The following is a 22,504-nucleotide window of genomic DNA, read 5'->3' as shown; positions in this document are numbered from 1 at the left end:
CTTTCTATTCTAGGACTCCCTACCTCCATGCTTTTAAAAAAAATGATAATTTTTTCCATGAATGTTTCATGAAGACGTATCCAAAGTTTTACACAATGAATGCTGATTTTTAGAAGTATACTGAATCTGCTTTTAAGGGGTAGTACAATGTTAGAAAACAAACGGACCACATGAAGACTACCCTCCTGTCAGCTGAATTATACCTTTTAATGTTACCCAATATTGCCATCTGGCTGCTTTGAAGTACCGCTGTGATTTATTCCTCTTCAATCTGAAAAAGATCTGAAAGACAGGGAATTGGATACATGTCACGTAGAGTTTAAAATGGATTGCGCTTGAATGTAGAATCTTCTGAATGTTTTCATTACTGAGGGAATAAGGTAGTTTGCCTATGGGAAAAGTTAAGTGTGCCATTTAAATTGCATTAATTTCAACAAAATTAAGACATGACTTAGTTCAGATCCAGTACATTAGCTGCCACTAGCTAACATGCCATTATGTTCCCAGGTGCCTGTAGCTTTTCTCAGACATTTTATTTTCCATCTAGCTGAAACACACTACTAGAATTGGGAGGCAAGAATATATTGGTGATTGGAGGAAGAGCTATACCATTACCATTTATTGTTTAATTTCATTGAGGTTATTATTATGTTCATTGTATTGATTTCTAATTTCTATACCATCTTGATCTTCTGGAATGACAGAGTTTATAAATCTTACCAATAAATAATAAGTGCATTGAATTGCTTATCCTTCTTTTCGTTAATAGCTAATTGTGACAATTTCAGTGAATGTTATAGTCTTAACCTATTGTTCTTTCATCCTATATCCATGGATCACTGCATTTTTAGGCGAAATTGCAAATCAATGCTTCCATAAGCATAAGCTAAAACTATTACTTTGGCTTTGGACCCAGCCCAAATTGTGATCAGATGCATAAATCAGTTCTTCCAAGTGGAGTCCTGTAGACAAAACAGCATTGCCTATGCATAACAGCAGAAATATCAGCAGATTCAGGGAAGTTTGGAAAAGTACAATTAATAGCATCAAAATGCTTAGAAACAAAATGCAAGGGAAAGAGAGACAAAATAAGCACAGATAGAATTAAAATGCTAAATTGCATGCGGCGTTGTATTTTCTGCAAACTGTTGAACTAATTTGTATAAGGTAACATGCATCAGAAAGAAAGCTACATTTTCTTGGTCATTTGGATTGTATTTATTGAAACTGACAAGTGAATTCCTTGTGGCAATATAATAGGCAATTGACCTGCATCATTTGTTAAAAAAACTAAGGTACACTTAAGTGAGGTTCAGGCAATGTTATTTTACTTTAAAAATTTTAATGTCATTTAAAGACAATAACATTATGCTTAATATTAAATAAAAAAAATACTAAAATCTGATATAATAATAAATTCTAGGAACCTAACCCATGGGGTGGAAAATATTATGAAGAAAAAGAAAGCCCTAGACAAATATTGTGAAAAGAAAATTTGTTCCACATTACTGTTGATGCTGCAAGTTGATTGATGGAAGGAGGAAAGGAAAATCAATTGAAATGGAGATTATAATCAAGTTTTGTGAAAGAGGGCATGGTTGGCTGACTGAGAATGAACAAAATCACACTGCAAGAGGGAAGTTAATTTATAAACTCAGGAACATCTTCCACCATTGTTACCACATGTCTTTGATCACACATTGATGCAGATATTTATTTCTATGACAAGTACATGTTCTTTATTTATTTGAACTTAGAAAGCTGCCCAACTCCCAAATGACTCTGGGTACCTATAAATTTAAAAGCAAGGCAAATAATTACAAAAAAATATGCATCCAAACAAAACACATATTCATTTATTTCATGAAATGTGTGATCATAGGATTGAATGCATGTCTATTAAAAAATAACTTGGGTGAGGTAAAATGTATATAGAAGTTAGTCTTTGTCATGCATAATTGCTCCTATGATCTCTGTAGAATATTTTGCATAGATTTTACTTTTGTCCTTTTCCTTTCTGCAAAATTGTATTTGATGATGCATTACATCACAATTGTGAATGGCCAATGTGGACAATTAAGTCATATATTATAATAAATAAACAAATAAACAAACAAATACGTCTACTACAACATAATGGCTAGCCTACATAATGACTAGGCTGAGACATGATGTACCGTATTTTTCAGAGTATAAGACGCACTGGAGTATAAGACACACCTTAGTTTTTGGGGAGGAAAATAAGAAAAATGCTAATTGGAAGGTGGATCAGCCTCCCGAAATACCCTCATTCAGCTGTTTCCAGAGATGAATTTTAGCAACAGGTTCCTTGGTTGTGACCTCTGTGCCATGCTTTTTTTTCTGCCTCTGAAAGCCTCCGAAACAGCTTCAGAAAAAAAGGCTTTGAAGCTCTGTTTGAGGGCTTCTTTTCTGAAGCTGTTTGGGGGCTTTTTTTTTCCTGAAGCTCTGTTTGGGGGCTTCTTTTCTGAAGCTTCTTTTCTTATGCTTTTTTCAGCCTCTGAAACCTCGTTTGAGAAGCTGGGTGGGGCTACATTTGGAGTATAAAATGCACTCAGATTTTCAACCTTTTTTGGTTGGAAAAAAGGTGTGTCTTATACTCTGAAAAATACGGTAGTTTGTTTTCATGCGCGTGTCTGAGGGTGCTTAATATGATGTGTAATCTAGCAATTATAGCTTAGTTTAACATATGCGAACCAGAGAATAGTGACTTTTTCATCTGCGGTTATATCTGCTTAACGAAGACCCTACATAGGTAGTCCTCAACTTACAATAGTTTGTTCAGTGACTGTTCAAAGTTACAAGGGCACTGAAAAAGTGCTTTATGACCATTTTTCACACTTATGACCATTGCAACATCCCCATGGTCAGAATAGAATGGAACAGAACAGAATAACTTTATTGTTACTTTGAATGTACACTAATCGGCATTCATTAAAATGACGTTTTGTTGCATACAGCTCTCAAAGAGCTGTACCTCAAAGTCAGTATCTCCAATATACACTACATAAACATGACAAAGTAAATAAATAAATACAAAATTATGCAAATACCTACATACATTATATGATACAGAGAAACAACACAATGTAGTTCAGATATATACTTGTACATGGCAAGAAAAATGAATCTTGTTAATTTACCAGACAGATGGCATAGGGAACAAAGCTGTGACAGAATCTATTAGTTCTGCTAGAAATATTTCAAAACCAGAGGGGAGCAATATAAACAGACCGTAAAGTGTGTGTGTGTGTGTTATCTCCAACAATGCTTCGATCTCTAAGCACATAGCGCTTATCAGCAGTATCATGAATAACAGGAAGTGAGCTTCCTATAATCTTCTCGGCTGTCCTTACCACTCTCTGTATGGATTTTCTATCTGAGGCACTGCTACCACCAAACCAAACAGTGATACAGTTCGTTAAATGTGATTTACATTCAGATGCTTGACAATTGGTTCATATTTATTACCCTACAGTGTCCCAGGGTCATCAGATCACCTTTTGTGACCTCCTGACAAGCAAAGACAATGGGAATGCCAGATTTACTTAACAATGGCATTACTAATTTAACAACCGCAGTGATTCACTTAACAAATGGGGCAAGAAAAGTTGTAAAATGGGGGAAAACTCACTTAACAAATTTCTCACTTAGCCACATAAATTTTGGGCTCAATTGTGGTCATAATTTGAGGACTACCTGTACACAATGCTAGAGTTAAAGGTATTTCAGAAACATAACAAAACTTCAACACTTGCCTTTTAAAGAAGTAGCTTAATTCCTCTCAATTCCTCTACAGAGGAATTATTGAGTCTGTCATTTGCACCTCTATAACTGTCTGGTTCGGTTCTGCAACCCAACAAGAAAAACACAGACTTCAGAGGATAATTAGAACTGCAGAAAAAATAATTGCTACCAACTTGCCTTCCATTGAGGACCTGTATACTGCACGAATCAAGAAGAGGGCCTTGAAAATATTTGCAGATCCCTCGCATCCTGGACATAAACTGTTTCAACTCCTACCCTCAAAACGACGCTATAGAGCACTGCACACCAGAACAACTAGACACAAGAACAGTTTTTTCCCGAAGGCCATCACTCTGCTAAACAAATAATTCCCTCAACACTGTCAGACTATTTACTGAATCTGCACTACTATTAATCGTTTCATAGTTCCCATCATCAATCTCTTTCCACTTATGACTGTATGACTATAACTTGTTGCTGGCAATCCTTATGATTTACATTGATATATTGATCATCAATTGTGTTGTAAATGTTGTACCTTGATGAACGTATCTTTTCTTTTATGTACACTGAGAGCATATGCACCAAGACAAATTCCTTGTGTGTCCAATCACACTTGGCCAATAAAAATTCTATTCTATTCTATTCTATTAAGGTTTGCACAAAAGCTGGCTCAGAAATTACACAACTTGGCACTATAAGTTTTGTGGCACAGAGTTTCTTTCTTTCTTTTTTCTTTTTATTTTGAGTTTGGATGAATTAGCATCCATTTCATCCCTTAAAGTCTCCATCGGGTTTTGGCCTTCTGTATGTTGCTCAAAACCAGGATGGCTGTCAAGCAGCAAAAAATCTGCGTTTCTGGCATATACCAAGAAATCCATTTTTAGACACGGGGCAAGATCTCACTGCTCGCCTACTGACATTGTATATTCATGCTTTCCAACCAAGCTGGCCCAACAAAGACTTAGTATCTGTCAGGTTGAGAAAGTTGCAATTAGTAGTTGCTGAACAAACTTGCAGGACAAACGTAGAACAGTGAACGAATGGATGGTTGGCCAGCCGGGACTGTTTCGTGTGGACTTGGTTATTCAGTACTTATCCCCAAGGCGAAGAGGCTTGAGTTCTTGTTACATACAAGCTAGAGCAGGGCTCTTCAACCTTGGCAACTTTAAGACTTGTGGACTTCAACTCCCAGAATCCCTGAGCCAGCAAAGCTGGCTGAGGAATTCTGGGAATTGAAGTCCACAAGTCTTAAAGTTGCCAAGGTTGGAGACCCCTGAGCTAGAGATCCTCTTCTGGGGGCTAAAGGGGGAGCTGAGCAGAATGTTAGAGGCTAAAAGTTAAAGTGAAAAGTGAAAGGAAAGTTAAAGGTTCCAAACTGAGTTGCATAATGCGAGACACCGGCACAATGGGAGGCAAGAGCGCGCAACTTAAGCAAGCTTTAGCAGGGAGCAGCATCCAAATGGCTCCTTCGCCTTAGGGCTGCAAGAACTTTCTATCGCTATACGATCAAGAAAATCAAAACCGTGCATAGATTCCGAAACAACACTGGGAAGTGTGATCGGGCAGCCATCGGAACCCCTGCGCTTGGGTTCAAAAGCTCCCGGCCTGCACAAACTGGACAAGACTCACTCTCTCTCTCTCTCTCTCTCCCTCTCTGAGAGAATGAGCAGATCAGCGGTCCCCGGGAAGGCAGCCCTGCTCAATCGACAGAAGAGCAACGGATCGCCTTCCAGGCCAAGGAATTGCGGCGGGTAGGGCGGGAGGTGCATTGCGCGTGCGTAAAGTGGCCTGGCTATTTCTCTCTCCCTCTCTCTTTTCTAGCCCCCGCCCCTCCGGCTTCGCGGCTGCTGCGGCGTCTCCTTCGCGGGCTCCCCCTGCCGGCGGAGGCAAATTGTGGGTCGGCGCGTTCCATGGCCGGCGGCCGGGGATCATGACCGACTACGGGGAGGAACAGCGCAATGAGTTGGAGGCCTTGGAGGCCATCTATCCGGACTCCTTTACAGGTAGGGCAGCAAATAGAGGTGGGCGCTGGCCGGCGCGTGGGTTCGCGGGGTGACGGTGGCAGAGGCGGCGGCAGCTTGCAAGTTTCCAGCATGCGGCGAGGGTTCTTTTGCCCCGCTTCTTCCTGTTAAAAAGAGTTTTTTCTCCCCTTTTCTTTCTGGACTGGTCCATCCAGAACTCGATCCAAGCAAGCACTGGCCGCGTTGCAAACCTAAGTGTGTTGTGAGAAGCCCGAGCGGCTTTCACTGGATCATGTGAATCCAGAAAATCGGATAAAGAATCCAGCTATTTGAAGCTCGCTTTGGGTTGCCAGCTTTCCGAAGGATACGCGAGGCGGGCTCTGGTTCTCCTTTGGTACTGGAAGGGGAGATTTTTGTCTAATCTCATTTCTTTCTTCCGCAGTTTATCTGGGAGGTGGGGTGGGGTGGGGGGCGGTGCAAGAATAGTCTTAAGCTTCGCCGATGACTTTGGCTTGAACTAGGGGTGCTTAAACAGTAGGAGGTACAACTCCTGCCCTCGGAAGTAGCCTCCTTAAAAAGTCATTCCTGCTTAGGTCCGGATGCCGGCATCCATTCATTCATACATACCTGATTTCCTGCACTCTTGTGAGTGTAAAAGCTGTTTAGTAAAATATTTGTGATACAATCATCCCTTGGCATGTTAAAAACAAATTTGGAATAAACTTTACTGTAAAGCCATAAGCCAAAGCGCTTTAAAACCCCTAAAATGTAAATTATCTGATAGTGTTTTCTAAACAAGTCATGGTAACCCTGTAGTGGTTAAGGCACTGGACAGACTTTGATTCAGATCCACCCAGCTGCAGAAACTCAAGGAATGATTTTGGACTAGTTTCTTTTTTTTTCTCAGCCCAGCCTAATGCAGGGGTGAAATCCGACAGGTTCTGGAGAACCGGTAGCGAAAATTTTGAGCAGTTTGGAGAATAGGCAAATACCACCTCTGGCTGGCCCCAGAGTGGGGTGGGAATGGGGATTTTGCAGTATGCTTCCCCTGCCATGCCCACCAAGCCATGCCACACCCACAGAACCGGTAGTAAAAAAAGTTTGGATTTCACCACTGGCCTAATGTCACAGGATGGTGTTGTGGGAACTCTGTGCGCCACCTTGAATTCCTAAAGGAAAACCAGTAGTGTATGTAAGATTGCTATCACACCTCCTTCACTCAGTCATCTGGCTAAACATACACACATCCTTTCACTCATAAGGACCCTTCACCATTTTAATGGCCCTTCTGTGATGTTACTCCAATTTGTCACTGTCCGTTTTGAATGGAGGACAATCTAGGACTGTCGCAACACTCTAAATAATTTTTGACCAGAGAGGACTATAGAGAGGAACAGTAATTTCTTATTTGAACTTAATGAATCCCAAGATGGCCTTTGCCTTTTTAGCAGCCATATCACCCTGATGGCTTGTGTTGAACTTGCAGTTGACAAGAACCTCCACATTTTCACATGGGCCAAATCAGCTGTCTTCAATCCTAGGCTTGTATTATATTTTTTTTCCTATCTAGACATAGAACTGTACATTTTATACCTAATTCATTTCTATCCTAGTCATCATTTCAGCCCATTACCTGGTTAGACCTTTAAAAATTGTTGTCTCTTCTAAAGTTTAAGCTACTCCACCCAGCTCTGTGTCATTTGCACCTCTATAACTGTCTGGTTCGGTTCTGCAACCCAACAAGAAAACACAGACTTCAGAGGATAATTAGAACTGCAGAAAAATAATTGCTACCAACTTGCCTTCCATTGAGGACCTGTATACTGCACGAATCAAGAAGAGGGCCGTGAAAATATTTGCAGATCCTCGCATCCTGGACATAAACTGTTTCAACTCCTACCTCAAAACGACGCTATAGAGCACTGCACACCAGAACAACTAGACACAAGAACAGTTTTTCCCGAAGGCCATCACTCTGCTAAACAAATAATTCCTCAACACTGTCAGACTATTTACTGAATCTGCACTACTATTAATCGTTTCATAGTTCCCATCACCAATCTCTTTCCACTTATGACTGTATGACTATAACTTGTTGCTGGCAATCCTTATGATTTACATTGATATATTGATCATCAATTGTGTTGTAAATGTTGTACCTTGATGAACGTATCTTTTCTTTTATGTACACTGAGAGCATATGCACCAAGACAAATTCCTTGTGTGTCCAATCACACTTGGCCAATAAAAATTCTATTCTATTCTATTCTATTAAGGTTTGCACAAAAGCTGGCTCAGAAATTACACAACTTGGCACTATAAGTTTTGTGGCACAGAGTTTCTTTCTTTCTTTTTTCTTTTTATTTTGAGTTTGGATGAATTAGCATCCATTTCATCCCTTAAAGTCTCCATCGGGTTTTGGCCTTCTGTATGTTGCTCAAAACCAGGATGGCTGTCAAGCAGCAAAAAATCTGCGTTTCTGGCATATACCAAGAAATCCATTTTTAGACACGGGGCAAGATCTCACTGCTCGCCTACTGACATTGTATATTCATGCTTTCCAACCAAGCTGGCCCAACAAAGACTTAGTATCTGTCAGGTTGAGAAAGTTGCAATTAGTAGTTGCTGAACAAACTTGCAGGACAAACGTAGAACAGTGAACGAATGGATGGTTGGCCAGCCGGGACTGTTTCGTGTGGACTTGGTTATTCAGTACTTATCCCCAAGGCGAAGAGGCTTGAGTTCTTGTTACATACAGCAGAGCAGGGCTCTTCACCTTGGCAACTTTAAGACTTGTGGACTTCAACTCCCAGAATCCCTGAGCCAGCAAAGCTGGCTGAGGAATTCTGGGAATTGAAGTCCACAAGTCTTAAAGTTGCCAAGGTTGGAGACCCCTGAGCTAGAGATCCTCTTCTGGGGGCTAAAGGGGGAGCTGAGCAGAATGTTAGAGGCTAAAAGTTAAAGTGAAAAGTGAAAGGAAAGTTAAAGGTTCCAAACTGAGTTGCATAATGCGAGACACCGGCACAATGGGAGGCAAGAGCGCGCAACTTAAGCAAGCTTTAGCAGGGAGCAGCATCCAAATGGCTCCTTCGCCTTAGGGCTGCAAGAACTTTCTATCGCTATACGATCAAGAAAATCAAAACCGTGCATAGATTCCGAAACAACACTGGGAAGTGTGATCGGGCAGCCATCGGAACCCCTGCGCTTGGGTTCAAAAGCTCCCGGCCTGCACAAACTGGACAAGACTCACTCTCTCTCTCTCTCTCTCCCTCTCTGAGAGAATGAGCAGATCAGCGGTCCCCGGGAAGGCAGCCCTGCTCAATCGACAGAAGAGCAACGGATCGCCTTCCAGGCCAAGGAATTGCGGCGGGTAGGGCGGGAGGTGCATTGCGCGTGCGTAAAGTGGCCTGGCTATTTCTCTCTCCCTCTCTCTTTTCTAGCCCCCGCCCCTCCGGCTTCGCGGCTGCTGCGGCGTCTCCTTCGCGGGCTCCCCCTGCCGGCGGAGGCAAATTGTGGGTCGGCGCGTTCCATGGCCGGCGGCCGGGGATCATGACCGACTACGGGGAGGAACAGCGCAATGAGTTGGAGGCCTTGGAGGCCATCTATCCGGACTCCTTTACAGGTAGGGCAGCAAGTAGAGGTGGGCGCTGGCCGGCGCGTGGGTTCGCGGGGTGACGGTGGCAGAGGCGGCGGCAGCTTGCAAGTTTCCAGCATGCGGCGAGGGTTCTTTTGCCCCGCTTCTTCCTGTTAAAAAGAGTTTTTTCTCCCCTTTTCTTTCTGGACTGGTCCATCCAGAACTCGATCCAAGCAAGCACTGGCCGCGTTGCAAACCTAAGTGTGTTGTGAGAAGCCCGAGCGGCTTTCACTGGATCATGTGAATCCAGAAAATCGGATAAAGAATCCAGCTATTTGAAGCTCGCTTTGGGTTGCCAGCTTTCCGAAGGATACGCGAGGCGGGCTCTGGTTCTCCTTTGGTACTGGAAGGGGAGATTTTTGTCTAATCTCATTTCTTTCTTCCGCAGTTTATCTGGGAGGTGGGGTGGGGTGGGGGGCGGTGCAAGAATAGTCTTAAGCTTCGCCGATGACTTTGGCTTGAACTAGGGGTGCTTAAACAGTAGGAGGTACAACTCCTGCCCTCGGAAGTAGCCTCCTTAAAAAGTCATTCCTGCTTAGGTCCGGATGCCGGCATCCATTCATTCATACATACCTGATTTCCTGCACTCTTGTGAGTGTAAAAGCTGTTTAGTAAAATATTTGTGATACAATCATCCCTTGGCATGTTAAAAACAAATTTGGAATAAACTTACTGTAAAGCCATAAGCCAAAGCGCTTTAAAACCCCTAAAATGTAAATTATCTGATAGTGTTTTCTAAACAAGTCATGGTAACCCTGTAGTGGTTAAGGCACTGGACAGACTTTGATTCAGATCCACCCAGCTGCAGAAACTCAAGGAATGATTTTGGACTAGTTTCTTTTTTTTTCTCAGCCCAGCCTAATGCAGGGGTGAAATCCGACAGGTTCTGGAGAACCGTAGCGAAATTTTGAGCAGTTTGGAGAATAGGCAAATACCACCTCTGGCTGGCCCCAGAGTGGGGTGGGAATGGGGATTTTGCAGTATGCTTCCCCTGCCATGCCCACCAAGCCATGCCACACCCACAGAACCGGTAGTAAAAAAAGTTTGGATTTCACCACTGGCCTAATGTCACAGGATGGTGTTGTGGGAACTCTGTGCGCCACCTTGAATTCCTAAAGGAAAACCAGTAGTGTATGTAAGATTGCTATCACACCTCCTTCACTCAGTCATCTGGCTAAACATACACATCCTTTCACTCATAAGGACCCTTCACCATTTTAATGGCCCTTCTGTGATGTTACTCCAATTTGTCACTGTCCGTTTTGAATGGAGGACAATCTAGGACTGTCGCAACACTCTAAATAATTTTTGACCAGAGAGGACTATAGAGAGGAACAGTAATTTCTTATTTGAACTTAATGAATCCCAAGATGGCCTTTGCCTTTTTAGCAGCCATATCACCCTGATGGCTTGTGTTGAACTTGCAGTTGACAAGAACCTCCACATTTTCACATGGGCCAAATCAGCTGTCTTCAATCCTAGGCTTGTATTATATTTTTTTTCCTATCTAGACATAGAACTGTACATTTTATACCTAATTCATTTCTATCCTAGTCATCATTTCAGCCCATTACCTGGTTAGACCTTTAAAAAATTGTTGTCTCTTCTAAAGTTTAAGCTACTCCACCCAGCTCTGTGTCATTTGCAGACTTGATAAAGCATCTCTTCAACTCCCTCATTCAAATTATTGATAAAAACGAACAGCACAGACCCAGGACAGAATCCTATGACTCTCCCATTTGAAGCTTCCCTCTAAGCTCATTAGTTGAATGAGAGCTGCATGCTCTCATTCAACAAATTCTGATTCCATCTAACAGTATTGTTGTTGTTAGTTGCGAAGTCGTGTCCGACCCATCACAACCCCATGGACAACATTCCTCCAGTCCTTCCTGTCCTCTACCATCCTCTGGAGTCCATTTAAGCTCACGCCTACTGCTTCAGTGACTCCATCCAGCTACCGCATTCTCTGTTGTCCCATTCTTCTTTTGCCCTCAATCTTTCCCAGCATGAGGCTCTTCTCCAGCTCATATTTTCTCATTTTATTTGGAAAGTATTGGGAGTATTGAAAGTATTGTTAACAGCAGCACTGAAAAAAAAAAGTAACTTACAACCTGTTCTCACATGTACAACAGTCACAGCATCTCCATGGTCACATGATCAAAATTTGACTTCTTGGCATATATTTATAATGGTTGCAACATCCCAGAGTCATGTAATTGCCATTTGCAACTTTCTCAGGCAGCTTTCAACAAGCAAATTCAATGGGAGAAGCTACATTTGCTCAGTATGTTTTATTTATTTATTTTAAAAAATGTATATTGCTGCCTCAGAGGGAGACCACAGCTGCGATATAAGGATATCTGCAAGAGGGACCTAAAGGCCCTGGGAATGGACATTAATGACTGGGAAACCTTGATCTCCGATCGTTCAGCTTGGACGAGGCTAAAGATGCAGCATAGCCTTCTCCAATTTGAAGAGACACTTGTTTGTCAGGCTGAGGCAAAGAGGCAGTCCTGGAACCAGTGAAATCTGGGGGCTGAGCAGGGGACAGAATGTATCTGCCCTCAGTGTGGAAGGGATTGCCACTCTCGAATTGGCCTTTTTAGCCACACTAGATGCTGCTTCAAGAGCATGATACCATAGTCTTTTGAGACAGAAGGATGCCAACAGAATAATCTATTGCTGCCTGCACCTGGCGACTCAAGGCGCCTTACACAGATATAAATGTTTTGCTTAACAACTGCAGTGATTTGCTTAACAGTTGTGGCAAAAAAGGTTGTACAATCAGGTGCCTCTCACTTAGCCATCACCTTGCTTAGTGGTGGAAATTCTGGTCCCATTCGTCATTGATTAAGTTGAGGATTTCCTTTCTCTAGTAGGTTGGTAACTCTGACAAAGAAGGAAATAAGTTTGGCGTGAACTCTTTGCCATAAACATCTGGTTGTTCTCGCTGATTGTAGAATGCCTACCTAATACACTGTATTAGGTACACTGTACATTATAGAATGCCTAATTATAAACACACTGTTTAATAATTTCTTTACAGTGTAGTTGTGAAGCTGACAGGTCCATATTTTTTATATCCTTCTTGTCCACTTAATATTGGAACAATATTTGCTCTCCTCCGATCTTTTGAGGTCTCACCTTCTTCTGGGAGTTTTCAAACAAGAACAGCCCTGCAATCATAATTTCTTACTTCCTTCAGTGCCCTAGATATAATGAATTCATCTATTTCATGCTCTGTGTTCCAGTAGCTTTCTGCTTTAATACCTTGACTGAACTAATTAAAAGGAGTGATGTGGTGGTATCATGATGCGATCATGACACCAAACAAATCCAGCAAAATCTGGATTCAGCATTCAGCCTCTGTGGAGAATAAATCTAGTGTCCATGTTTATCTATGGTTTACCGATCCAGTGGCATCAAACTATGCATATGCCCTCCCATCCAGAGGGTTTCAGGATCTTCATAATCCAATGTGGATTTCTCAGACTCTTAGTTCATTCAGTGACTGCTGTCTGTTCAGTTAATAGCTCAGTTAATGGTTTTTGCTTGTAAAGCATTTGGTCCAGCATTTTATTCCTCAGAGGGTACAGACTGTATAGATTTGACTTCAGGCTACGCTGATTGAAGGCATACATTATCTTTTTTTAAAAAGTAAAAACAGTCAGATTTACATATCAATTTGTTTTAAAGTAAAGAACAGAATTTCAGCAACTTTTTTAACTATTAGGATTAAAGAAATTTACATGCCAAATTTTCAGTCGTATTCTTTAAAAAAGCCATTTGAAAAATAATTTTTCTTATTGGTTCTTTTCTTCCACAGTGTTATCAGAAAACCCTACAAGTTTCACTATCACTGTGACATCTGAAGCAGGAGAAAATGATGAAAGTAAGTTGAATGCTTCTCAGCGTTTATGTGGAGTGGGGAAGAAATCTCTCAAGAGGAAACAATTTTGTACAAATAATTGAAAGCAGGAGCAGATTATTTCCAGTATGGGACAGTGACTGGCTTGGAAATCTGCGATGCTAATATTGGAATGTGTCCGCAGAAAATCCAAGTTTAAATCCTTGTTTAGAAATAAATCACTGGATTGCATTGGGCAAGTTGCTGCCCTGGAGGGGTTTCAGTGGAGCTTTCCAATAAAGTAAAGATGATGGTTGACCAAGTTCCATGTTGCCTTCATACATGAGTCAATTGATCAAGAAACCTGAGATTCATGGTACCAGACATGAGTAATGTTACCTGCATATAGTGAAAATAATTTCATAGTATTTTCAAAGTCCGGATTATAAACTTCAAAGCATACTTATAAGTAGAAAACAAACCACTTGTGTGAATGCAAGTGAGTTGTTTATAAATTGAAGCTTACGCATATATTTGGAGACCAAAGAATATGTTAGTTCTTGTCCTTCTAGCATGGAAAGAAAAGTGTCCTCCAAAGGAGAGATCCAATTTGAGACTCTCCCAATAGGTGGCACCAGGAAATCAGAGTTGGGAAAAGAGGAGGCATGCCTAGGAATAGATCGAGAATCCCTTCTTCTTCTGTTTATCCCACATCTCTATGAATGTTAAAAGTTCATTAAAAGTAATTTTTAAAACCTTAAAAGGTGATTTAAAAAAGAAGGTAGAAACTGCTACTTCTTCTCATCCGTTGTCTGCCAGCAGGAATGCAAGTGTGTGTCAGGGTTCCAAGTAACACTCCCAACAAAAGAAGACTCGAAGGCTTGAAGTTACTCAAAGTTCCATTTTATTAGAGATGTCATATTGGCACATCTGGGAAAACCCAAATCTGAAAGCTTCCATGTTTTCCCCACCTAAAGGAAAGTCCAAGTCTCTGCCCAGCACGCACATGTTCATCACATGGTCCAATAAATGCACCGTCCCAACTGGAGATGCCTCCCAGTCATGCCATTCCAGGTGCAGGGCAAGATGTCCTTGACTCTCTAAGAAAGGAATGTTATTATGACTATGTAGCTCCCTTGCTCCATAAATACGCCCTCCCAGTTTCCCACAGCAGTAAATGTGGCAGGCCTGAAGGCCCAACGCAAAAGATGGCTTCCAGGCCTGACAGAGTGTTTTGAGTGAGATGCATTGTTTGTCTTCTGATCTTCCCACAAGCAATGATAATATTCCTAACTAAATGGTCAATATTAATAATTTCAATTGGACATTTGAACTGCTTTTTTTCTGTTGCACTACAGCTGTTCAGACGACCCTCAAATTCACCTATTCAGAAAAGTATCCAGATGAGGTCCCATTATATGAATTACTTGCACATGAGAATCTTGAAAATAATGATATTGCAGACCTATTAAAACTACTGCAGGAACAGGTAAGAAATATTCAGAGCAAATAGTTTTTTCTTGGTGCCAGTAGTTGTTTAGAGGCAGTTCAACTTTTATTCACTGAGTAAAAATACACGTGGCTTGAAAACCGGAAGACAAAACTGTCATGATTAGATTTTTCAAGTTAAAGGTTAATAGATATTGCAGCTCATGCAAATGAATATAAGTACTTCATAATTTATTTTATAAAACTGGGACTCACTAGGTATTAGGTGGGAGAGAAATTGGAATACCTTCTTATAAAAGATACAAGTGTTTATGTCATTTCATAATAACTATATCAACTTTTGATATTCATAAACTCTGAAATGCATTGTAGGGCTGAAAAAGAAATTCAAGGGCAACCAACACATTTAAAACAATCCCTTTTGTAAAATCATTTGCTGCTTGTTATATGTTTCTACCTACTTTGATTTGTGTTTTAAAGCCATTCTTACCACACTTCCTACATTTTTTGTGTAACAGAAATTATGATTTTAACTCCAACTTCTTTGCAAGTAAAGCTATTTTCTCTTTGTATTTCAGTCAGAAGAGAATCTAGGCATGGTAATGATCTTCACACTGGTGTCAGCTGTGCAAGAAAGACTGAATGAAATAGTAGATCTAATAAAAACAAGAAGAGAAGCAGAAAAGAAGCAGAAAGAAAAAGAAGCAGAGGAGGCAGAAAAGGTGATAAAATTCATCAACACATTGTTATAAGAAAGAAAAAGTAGCTTTTGCAGTATTTGAGTCTGTAACCAGAGATTTTTTTACAGTGTTTCCAATCTATGATACAGGGATCACTGGAGAACAAGGGTGATATTGGTGGATGGATGGATGCATGGATAGAGATAGATAGATGATGGATGGATAAACTAAATCATCTGAACTCAAGCTGGGTAACATGATGTTAGTTAGAGAAATGTTGGAATATTTTTTTAGCCTCACCAAGAATCCTATAATTAGGTTGGTCCAGTTTTAGGGTACTATATAAATTTAGTATTTACTGAAGTGTAGCACTATGCTACAAACCTGGAGACCATACGTTCTAGTTCTGCCTTAGGCATGAAGCCATCTGGGTGACCTTAACTCGGTCACTTTCTCTCAACCCAAAGAGGAAACCAATGGAAAACCACTCCCATAAAACCTTGCCAAAAAACACCTGCAAGAACTTGTCTAAACAATACCCAGGCATCAAAACAAATTCAAAGGTGCACATGCACGATGTAAATTAAAGGAAAATAGCCATAATCAATTAATTTGCCCTTAGCAGAGGACAGGGAAAATTTGTTATTCTGTTGGTTTATGGTTGGTGAATGACTGTCTTTTTAGCTTTCTCACCTCTTTAAAATTGGTTTATTAATATAGCGTGACAAATAAGGCCTAATATAATCCCACAATCTGTATGTGAAATCTTGGTTAGTTAGGTAAACTCTGTACCTAATGAGTATAAATATATTTTCATAGGATAATGTAATTACATACAAGTAATTCTCAGTTTAGGACTGTTATTGAGTCTGGAATTATGGTTATAAGTTGTGCCGATTGTTAAGTGGGCCATCATGTGACCAAGCTGATTTTACAACTTTTTTTTTGCAGCTGTTGCAAATAACCAGGGTTGTTAAGCGAATCCCCAGTTGTTAAATGAACACCGTACTCCTTAAGTGAACCTATTGTTTGCAGGGAGCATTTTTTTTCCCAAAAATTGAAAGTAAACACCAATTTCCAGCAAAAAAAAACCAAAACAAAAAAACATTGTAAATCGCTGTTATATGACCACTACAAATGGCCATAAATGCAGACCAGTTGATGCACACCCAAAATGTGATCACATGATTATAGCATGTGTGTGTGTAGGTGTTGGAATTTTGAATCTGAGTTGTAAATACCTTTTTGGGGGATTCATTGTAACTTCGAACTGTGGCTAAGTGACCAGTTATAAGTCGAGGACTACATGTAATGTTTCTATTTATATGTATCTATTTTTATGAAAAGGACTACAGCTACATTTGGCCTTGTCCTTTGTTGTGCTATTTATTTATTTTATTTTGAATTCTGTAGCCATGATGGTGATGATGATGACAATGACAACAACAAAGACAATAATGGCTTTTAATCTTTGTATGCCACTTCCCACTTCCCATTAAGGAATCTCAAAGCAATTGTTGTTGGTACTGACCACGGAACTGTTTCAGAGCAGTTCTGGCTGGGAATATAGTTGCCTCTGTTGCCTAGGTTTGGTATATCAGAGCTGGAAAGCCAGCGACATTATTAGGCTGGTATTGTCCTTTGTTACATGTTTTGGAACTTTATCTTATTCTTCTCCATTTGTGTAGCAATGTTTTCATGGCACCCCTGTCACTATTGAAAGCTTTCTACGCTGGAAGGCATCATTTGATTTGGAGCTTTTAGAAATTAAAAGAAAAAAAATGAAAGAAGAAGAACAGTGTGGCAAAAATAAATTAACAGGTGGGATTAATACTCTGTTTTATATAAGCCATGTGCCTGGTCTTGGATTGCTGGAGGGTTTTAATTTTTTTATTTTTTTCATTTGACATATGAAATCCACACAAGCTGTATCAAATTGGTTAGTCATGCAACACAGAGTGGTGCAAAAATGTCAGTGTTCGAGAAAGCAGTCCAAATTATCCACAAAAATACAGGCGTTAAACAGTTGACATTGATAAATGTTTGAATAGATATTTTTACTGGAGATGCAAAGAAATACAACAGTACCATGGTACTCATTGTTAATTTGTTCTGGGAGCACGAGGAGTTATGAAAAACGATGAGTCCCAAACAGTTTTTTCCTGTAAGGAACAGTGTAGTGAATCACAAGACAGCCGACATTGATATAGGGGCCGGTTTAGCTCACGCTGGTAAAAGCCTGTTATTAAGAACACAGTAGCCTGCAATTACTGCAGGTTCGAGCCCGGCCCAAGGTTGACTCAGCCTTCCATCCTTTATAAGGTAGGTAAAATGAGGACCCAGATTGTTGGGGGGGCAATAAGTTGACTTTGTAAAAATATACAAATAGAATGAGACTATTGCCTTATACACTGTAAGCCGCCCTGAGTCTTCGGAGAAGGGCGGGGTATAAATGTAAACAAAAAAAAAAAAATTGATAAGTTATAGCTTATGCATTGAGTATCACACCAATGAATACTGGGACAAAATTTTCATGTCAAAATGTATTGAGTACCAAATTCTGTAAGTTTCAAAGTAGTTGAGTACCACTTTATATGAAACTTCATGCTTGAGTTGTACATATTGCTAATATCACGTACCCTGGTTCTATAAGAGATAAAGGTTATCAAACTGAGTGAGGGGGTCTTCTCTTCTATAGGGGCACTGTAATTTCCAAATTATAACTTTCAAGTAAGCTAGGATTTTTGTTTTAGTTTATGATTGTATTAAACACAGAAAGAAAACCTAATTTTCTCTCATATAGTATGCAGAAAAACATATTAGGGGTAAGGGAGTGGAGAAGGCCTATGCAAACAATGGTTGCATATGCAAATCTAGATCGAGCCCATATTGTAACTAAGGGTGAGGTCTTAGGTGTAAAATATTATGTTTGTTTTAAGGCAATTCAATTTAATCTTGGCACCCCATATTATCTGCAGTGGAAATTATCTAGTCATCACTCTTCAGATTTCAAAGTCAAAGTACTGTAGTTCCTGATATTTGAGCTGCATTTTCATTCTTCTGCTCCATCATAGGTTTATCTCCACAGTTGTAGTCTAAAATGTGTGTGTGTATTCGTTATACCACTATTCAAATCATCTTTCTTCTTTTATTTCTTAATAGGAAAGCAGCTGTTTGAGACAGATCATAACCTTGATACGTCTGATATTCAGTTCTTAGAAGATGGTAACCTTCCATTGTTTCTACTTTAATTGCTATAGAATATGATTTTAATGGTAAAAGCTATTTATTACTAAATATACTGGTACTTACCACTAAATGTACTGGTATTTTCATATCAGTTGGCTAAATTTTGCCTCCAGTACTAATAAAGAGGAATAAGCTACTTACAGTATATGCTTTTGGAAATAAGCAATTACTTCTGGTTCAGGGTAATGTAAAATCTGGGAGATTCCCTTTAACCAAAATATATTCTTACATCTATAGCTCCCCTCTTAATGTGATAATAGCTGCTAGAGAAAGGAAAAAGCTAACTGAACAAGCACGCCTGCTTATGTGGATGTAAAATGCTAAGTACCAGCTGAAATCAAATAACTTTGGATCTGGCTTAAACTGAGGATATGTCTGGAAAATGCCAGTTTTAACACCTGAAATATTCTTGCTCCTTTATAGCAGGGGTCTCCGACCTTGTCAACTTTAAGACTTGTGGACTTCAACTCCCAGAGTTCCTCAGCTAGCAAAGCAACCAGCAAAGCAAAGCTGGCTGAGGTACTCTGGGAGTTGAAGTCCACAAGTCTTAAAGTTGACAAGGTCGGAGACCCCTGCTTTATAGGATTCCATTTTGCTGATATCACATGCAGTTTTGCTTAAAAAATGTTTTGCTTCAACCATGAAGGCAAATAACTTACAAAAATCAAGAAACCAAGAAAACTGCAGGGACTAGTCCAAGCAGTTGACTGGAAGGCATACACATAGAAACAGCTTTGGCATTATACCATTATCACCTACATGCCTAGCTGTAGTTGTTTTTCTTCCAACATAAACCTCAACCTTGATAATATAAGGGACAAAATTAACTCAGCAGGTATCATGGAAGACAGAAGGTGTCACTGTTGCTCCACTGTTATCTTTTTCTTCCTTGTACAGAGATGTACTGTATATCATTGATCTTGTGTGGTTAACTCAAGACTCAAACTATATACACTGGGAATATATCCATTCCTTTTCCCAAAAAGCTTTTTTAACTACAGGAGACTTCTCAGAGGATCCATAGCATAAGCAGTTGGAAAAGCAATTCGAGGAAGACAGTGGAATTTTTCTCTTCCTCTACTGCTTTAACTATTTTTGGCTTGCAGAAAATTATACTCCCTTTTAAAAAAAAAAGTAATGACTTTTAATTTGTATGTTACTAATTCAGAATGATGAATGGCAAGTATCAATACATCTCTTTAACTTTAGAGCCATGCTATATGGGCCCTGTACAGTATGCCTTTTAAATTTATTACATGTCACATGAAAGAATACTCCCATTTGTTTGATTGTGTAGGTACAGACTGTCCACTATTTGATTTCTTTCTTCTTTGGAAATTATGGCCCCTTTGAATGCTGGGTCAGTTTTTTAGCTAAGAATGCTTAAATGGTCATTACAAGCACTCACTTGGAATTCATCTCTTTTCTCTCTATAAAATGTCATCTTTATTTTCCTTTTCTCCTCTGTCCCAGGTGGAAACAATGTGGAAGTAGACGAATCGTTGTTCCAGGAAATGGATGACTTGGAGTTGGAAGATGATGAGGACGATCCAGACTATAACCCTGTTCATCTAGATAGTGACTAGATCTGAAATTCCTCTACTAGCTGCTTTGATCCATAGGTTTGGTTGGACACTTGTAGCCAGAAAGATGCACATGTGATTTGGATATCTTTTTCTTCAAAGAAAAGGTTGAAGTATTTTAAGATCAAGTGACTTCTTTTCCGGTGGCTTTCAGCCCAGGTAATAAACAGACTTTAACATTTGAGATTTGTGTCTATTGTGTATTCCTGAAGAAAATGGCCTTTCTGGGAAAGCAGAAAATGCTCTTCTCAAATTAACTACATTGTTGTACTAAGGGTTTGGATAAAGATAGTTGTTTTGAAGATGATGCTTTCCCCTCCGTCAATTATAAATCACAGTAGTTGATTGTAGGAGGAGAGTTCTGGAGAGAAATTGGCTTTCATCTATTTTGTTTGGAGCATACCACCTTTGGCATCACCTTGAAGATTACAGAATTATGATAGAATGCTTATTTTAGAATAAGGCTGAGATGTATAACTTCCCCAAAGAATGATAGCTTTTGCCTGGTGCTGTAATCTTAAAAGTTTTATCATGATGGTCACTGTTGATGTCATTAAACTTAGTTTTCTCCTGAAGCATATATCTGAAATCTAGGTATACTGTCAAGAATGTAAAAAGGTGAACTATATAGTGGACTATATATTTCCAGGAGCTGGAAATAGCCTCTTATCTTTGGAAATATTTCAGATTATATTTCATCTTCCCAAAGTTTCAGCAACCAAATTCTGTTGTGCCTTATAATTGAAACATTAAAGTTCAACTCTGTCCTTATAATCAGAGGCTCAAAAAAAAAACCCCAGCTGTCCGTTTGCTATATAAAAATTAATTTTGGGTGATTTGTATGGCTGATGGATAAAACCTCTAAAACTCTGAATCGGCAATAGATTAATATATTGTTGCTGAAAAATATTTTGGGGTCTACTGTCTCACTTGCTAAAATGGAATTCACGGGAAGCAATCTCAGAATTGCCACATTCCCAGCCCATCCAAATTTATGATCAGTATGTGTTGTTAGGAAACAAGTATGGATTTGAAAAATGTGTGAAAAGTGTTACTGGTGTATCTTCACAATTGCTGCTTTTCAGAATATCCATAAGTCTTTTTTCCAATTAGCTTCTTAAGTCCCTCATAATAAGCCATCTGCTACGATATACAGTAATTATGCTCAGGTCATTCAAATGAGAGGTAAAAAAATCAATATGTCCATCATTTGGCAGTCAATGCTCCTCCCCTTGTAACATCTAAAATGGGTGGGCGTGAAACATATCTGTATGTTAAGAAAGGGGAAGGTGGAGATGTCAGGTGAGAGAGGCAAGAAATTTGGGTTAAGTTAGCAGATTGTAGTAAGTTCCAAAGTTTTTTTGGCATCAGTCAAGGGCAGGAGTTTGCCAATTCTATTTAATGTGATGACATCCACAAATAAAAGAACCTTAATAGCATAAAGCCAGGACACCCTTAACTTTTTGGGGTTTTTATAGTATCTTTACAAAGTTTCAACATCATATATTAAAATAGAAACCAACATAAAAGAGAAAAGGAATGATAAAACACATTAAAGATGCCCAAAAGGGAAAAAATGCATTTAACAAATATAACAAAGGTGACCTCCGACTTTCTTTTAGTTCAGCAATAGTAACAATGCAACAATACAACCAATATAACAATGCAACAATGCAAGTTTAAGAAATAACACCAATCTATAAACTATCTTAAAACACTAATAGTCAACGTACTATAAGCTAGTATAGAAAATGTTCTCTTAATTTCCTCAAAGATATTAAGTTATCAAATGAAAATAATCTTGTATTTTAAAAGCTACAGTCTTTCTCTAGTCAAATTCAAACTAATCTTCAAACCCCAAAGTCAGAAATTGATTCTTCTCTTTATCCTGTAAGAAATCTATCGATGGTCGGCACCCTTAGTGTTTTTTTGAATGAAAGGAGGGAGCACCTGGCAGGGTGACAAAAGAGCTTTTCAAAAATTACGTTCAACGTCTTGATGAGAGGCACATCATTAGCAATCTTCCCAACTGGCTTTTCTTGAGCAAAGTCAATGGGGAAAGCTGGGTTCACTTAACAAGCAAAAAAAATTGCAGCAAAAAAAATTGGAGGTGACTCATTTAACAACCACTTTGCTTAGTGATGGAAGTTCCATCCCAGTTGTGGTTGTAAGTTGAGAACCAATTGTAGCCATTACAGACGTATGTCTGTCTTTTCAATTGTAATGACAGGAGCAACCAATCCATGCCAAGATTTCCTTTTTCATACACAGGTTCTAGGGAAATCTTTTCTCCTGCCCCATTCTGAAGTTTACATTTTCATCATGAATGTTGC

General features: G+C 39.5%; 2 protein-coding genes across 7 annotated transcripts in view; one reads left to right on the top strand and one right to left on the bottom strand.

The window, feature by feature from the left end:
• The window catches only part of TRAPPC3L (trafficking protein particle complex subunit 3L), a 30,442-nt gene extending 21,344 nt beyond the window's left edge, over window positions 1-9,098 (bottom strand). Inside the window, exons 1-3 of one of the 6 annotated variants that reach the window (XM_058173471.1) lie at window positions 8,980-9,098; window positions 3,777-3,867; window positions 204-282 (exon numbers count right to left, since the gene is read on the bottom strand). In XM_058173471.1, coding sequence (XP_058029454.1) covers window positions 204-229 — 26 coding nt within the window. In that variant the 5' untranslated portion in view covers window positions 230-282; window positions 3,777-3,867; window positions 8,980-9,098. Of the gene's footprint in view, window positions 1-203; window positions 293-3,776; window positions 4,993-5,397; window positions 5,988-8,979 lie in introns of those variants that run through there. The other 5 variants (XM_058173476.1, XM_058173504.1, XM_058173498.1 and 2 more) reach the window with 5 other exon arrangements.
• A 43-nt stretch (window positions 9,099-9,141) lies between these two features.
• Window positions 9,142-20,355, top strand: RWDD1 (RWD domain containing 1). The gene is made up of 7 exons (XM_058173452.1): window positions 9,142-9,351; window positions 13,190-13,255; window positions 14,569-14,699; window positions 15,238-15,381; window positions 17,028-17,160; window positions 18,502-18,564; window positions 20,062-20,355. Exons 1-7 carry the CDS (start codon window positions 9,279-9,281, stop codon window positions 20,172-20,174), a joined length of 723 nt encoding a protein of 240 aa, XP_058029435.1. The 5' UTR covers window positions 9,142-9,278; the 3' UTR covers window positions 20,175-20,355.
• The last annotated feature ends 2,149 nt before the right edge of the window (window positions 20,356-22,504 follow it).

Source organism: Ahaetulla prasina, chromosome 1 (genome assembly GCF_028640845.1).
Source record: "Ahaetulla prasina isolate Xishuangbanna chromosome 1, ASM2864084v1, whole genome shotgun sequence".
NCBI lineage: Eukaryota > Metazoa > Chordata > Lepidosauria > Squamata > Colubridae > Ahaetulla > Ahaetulla prasina.
The sequence above is the reverse complement of the archived record's forward strand: the minus strand, read 5'-3'. Positions and strand labels throughout refer to the sequence as shown.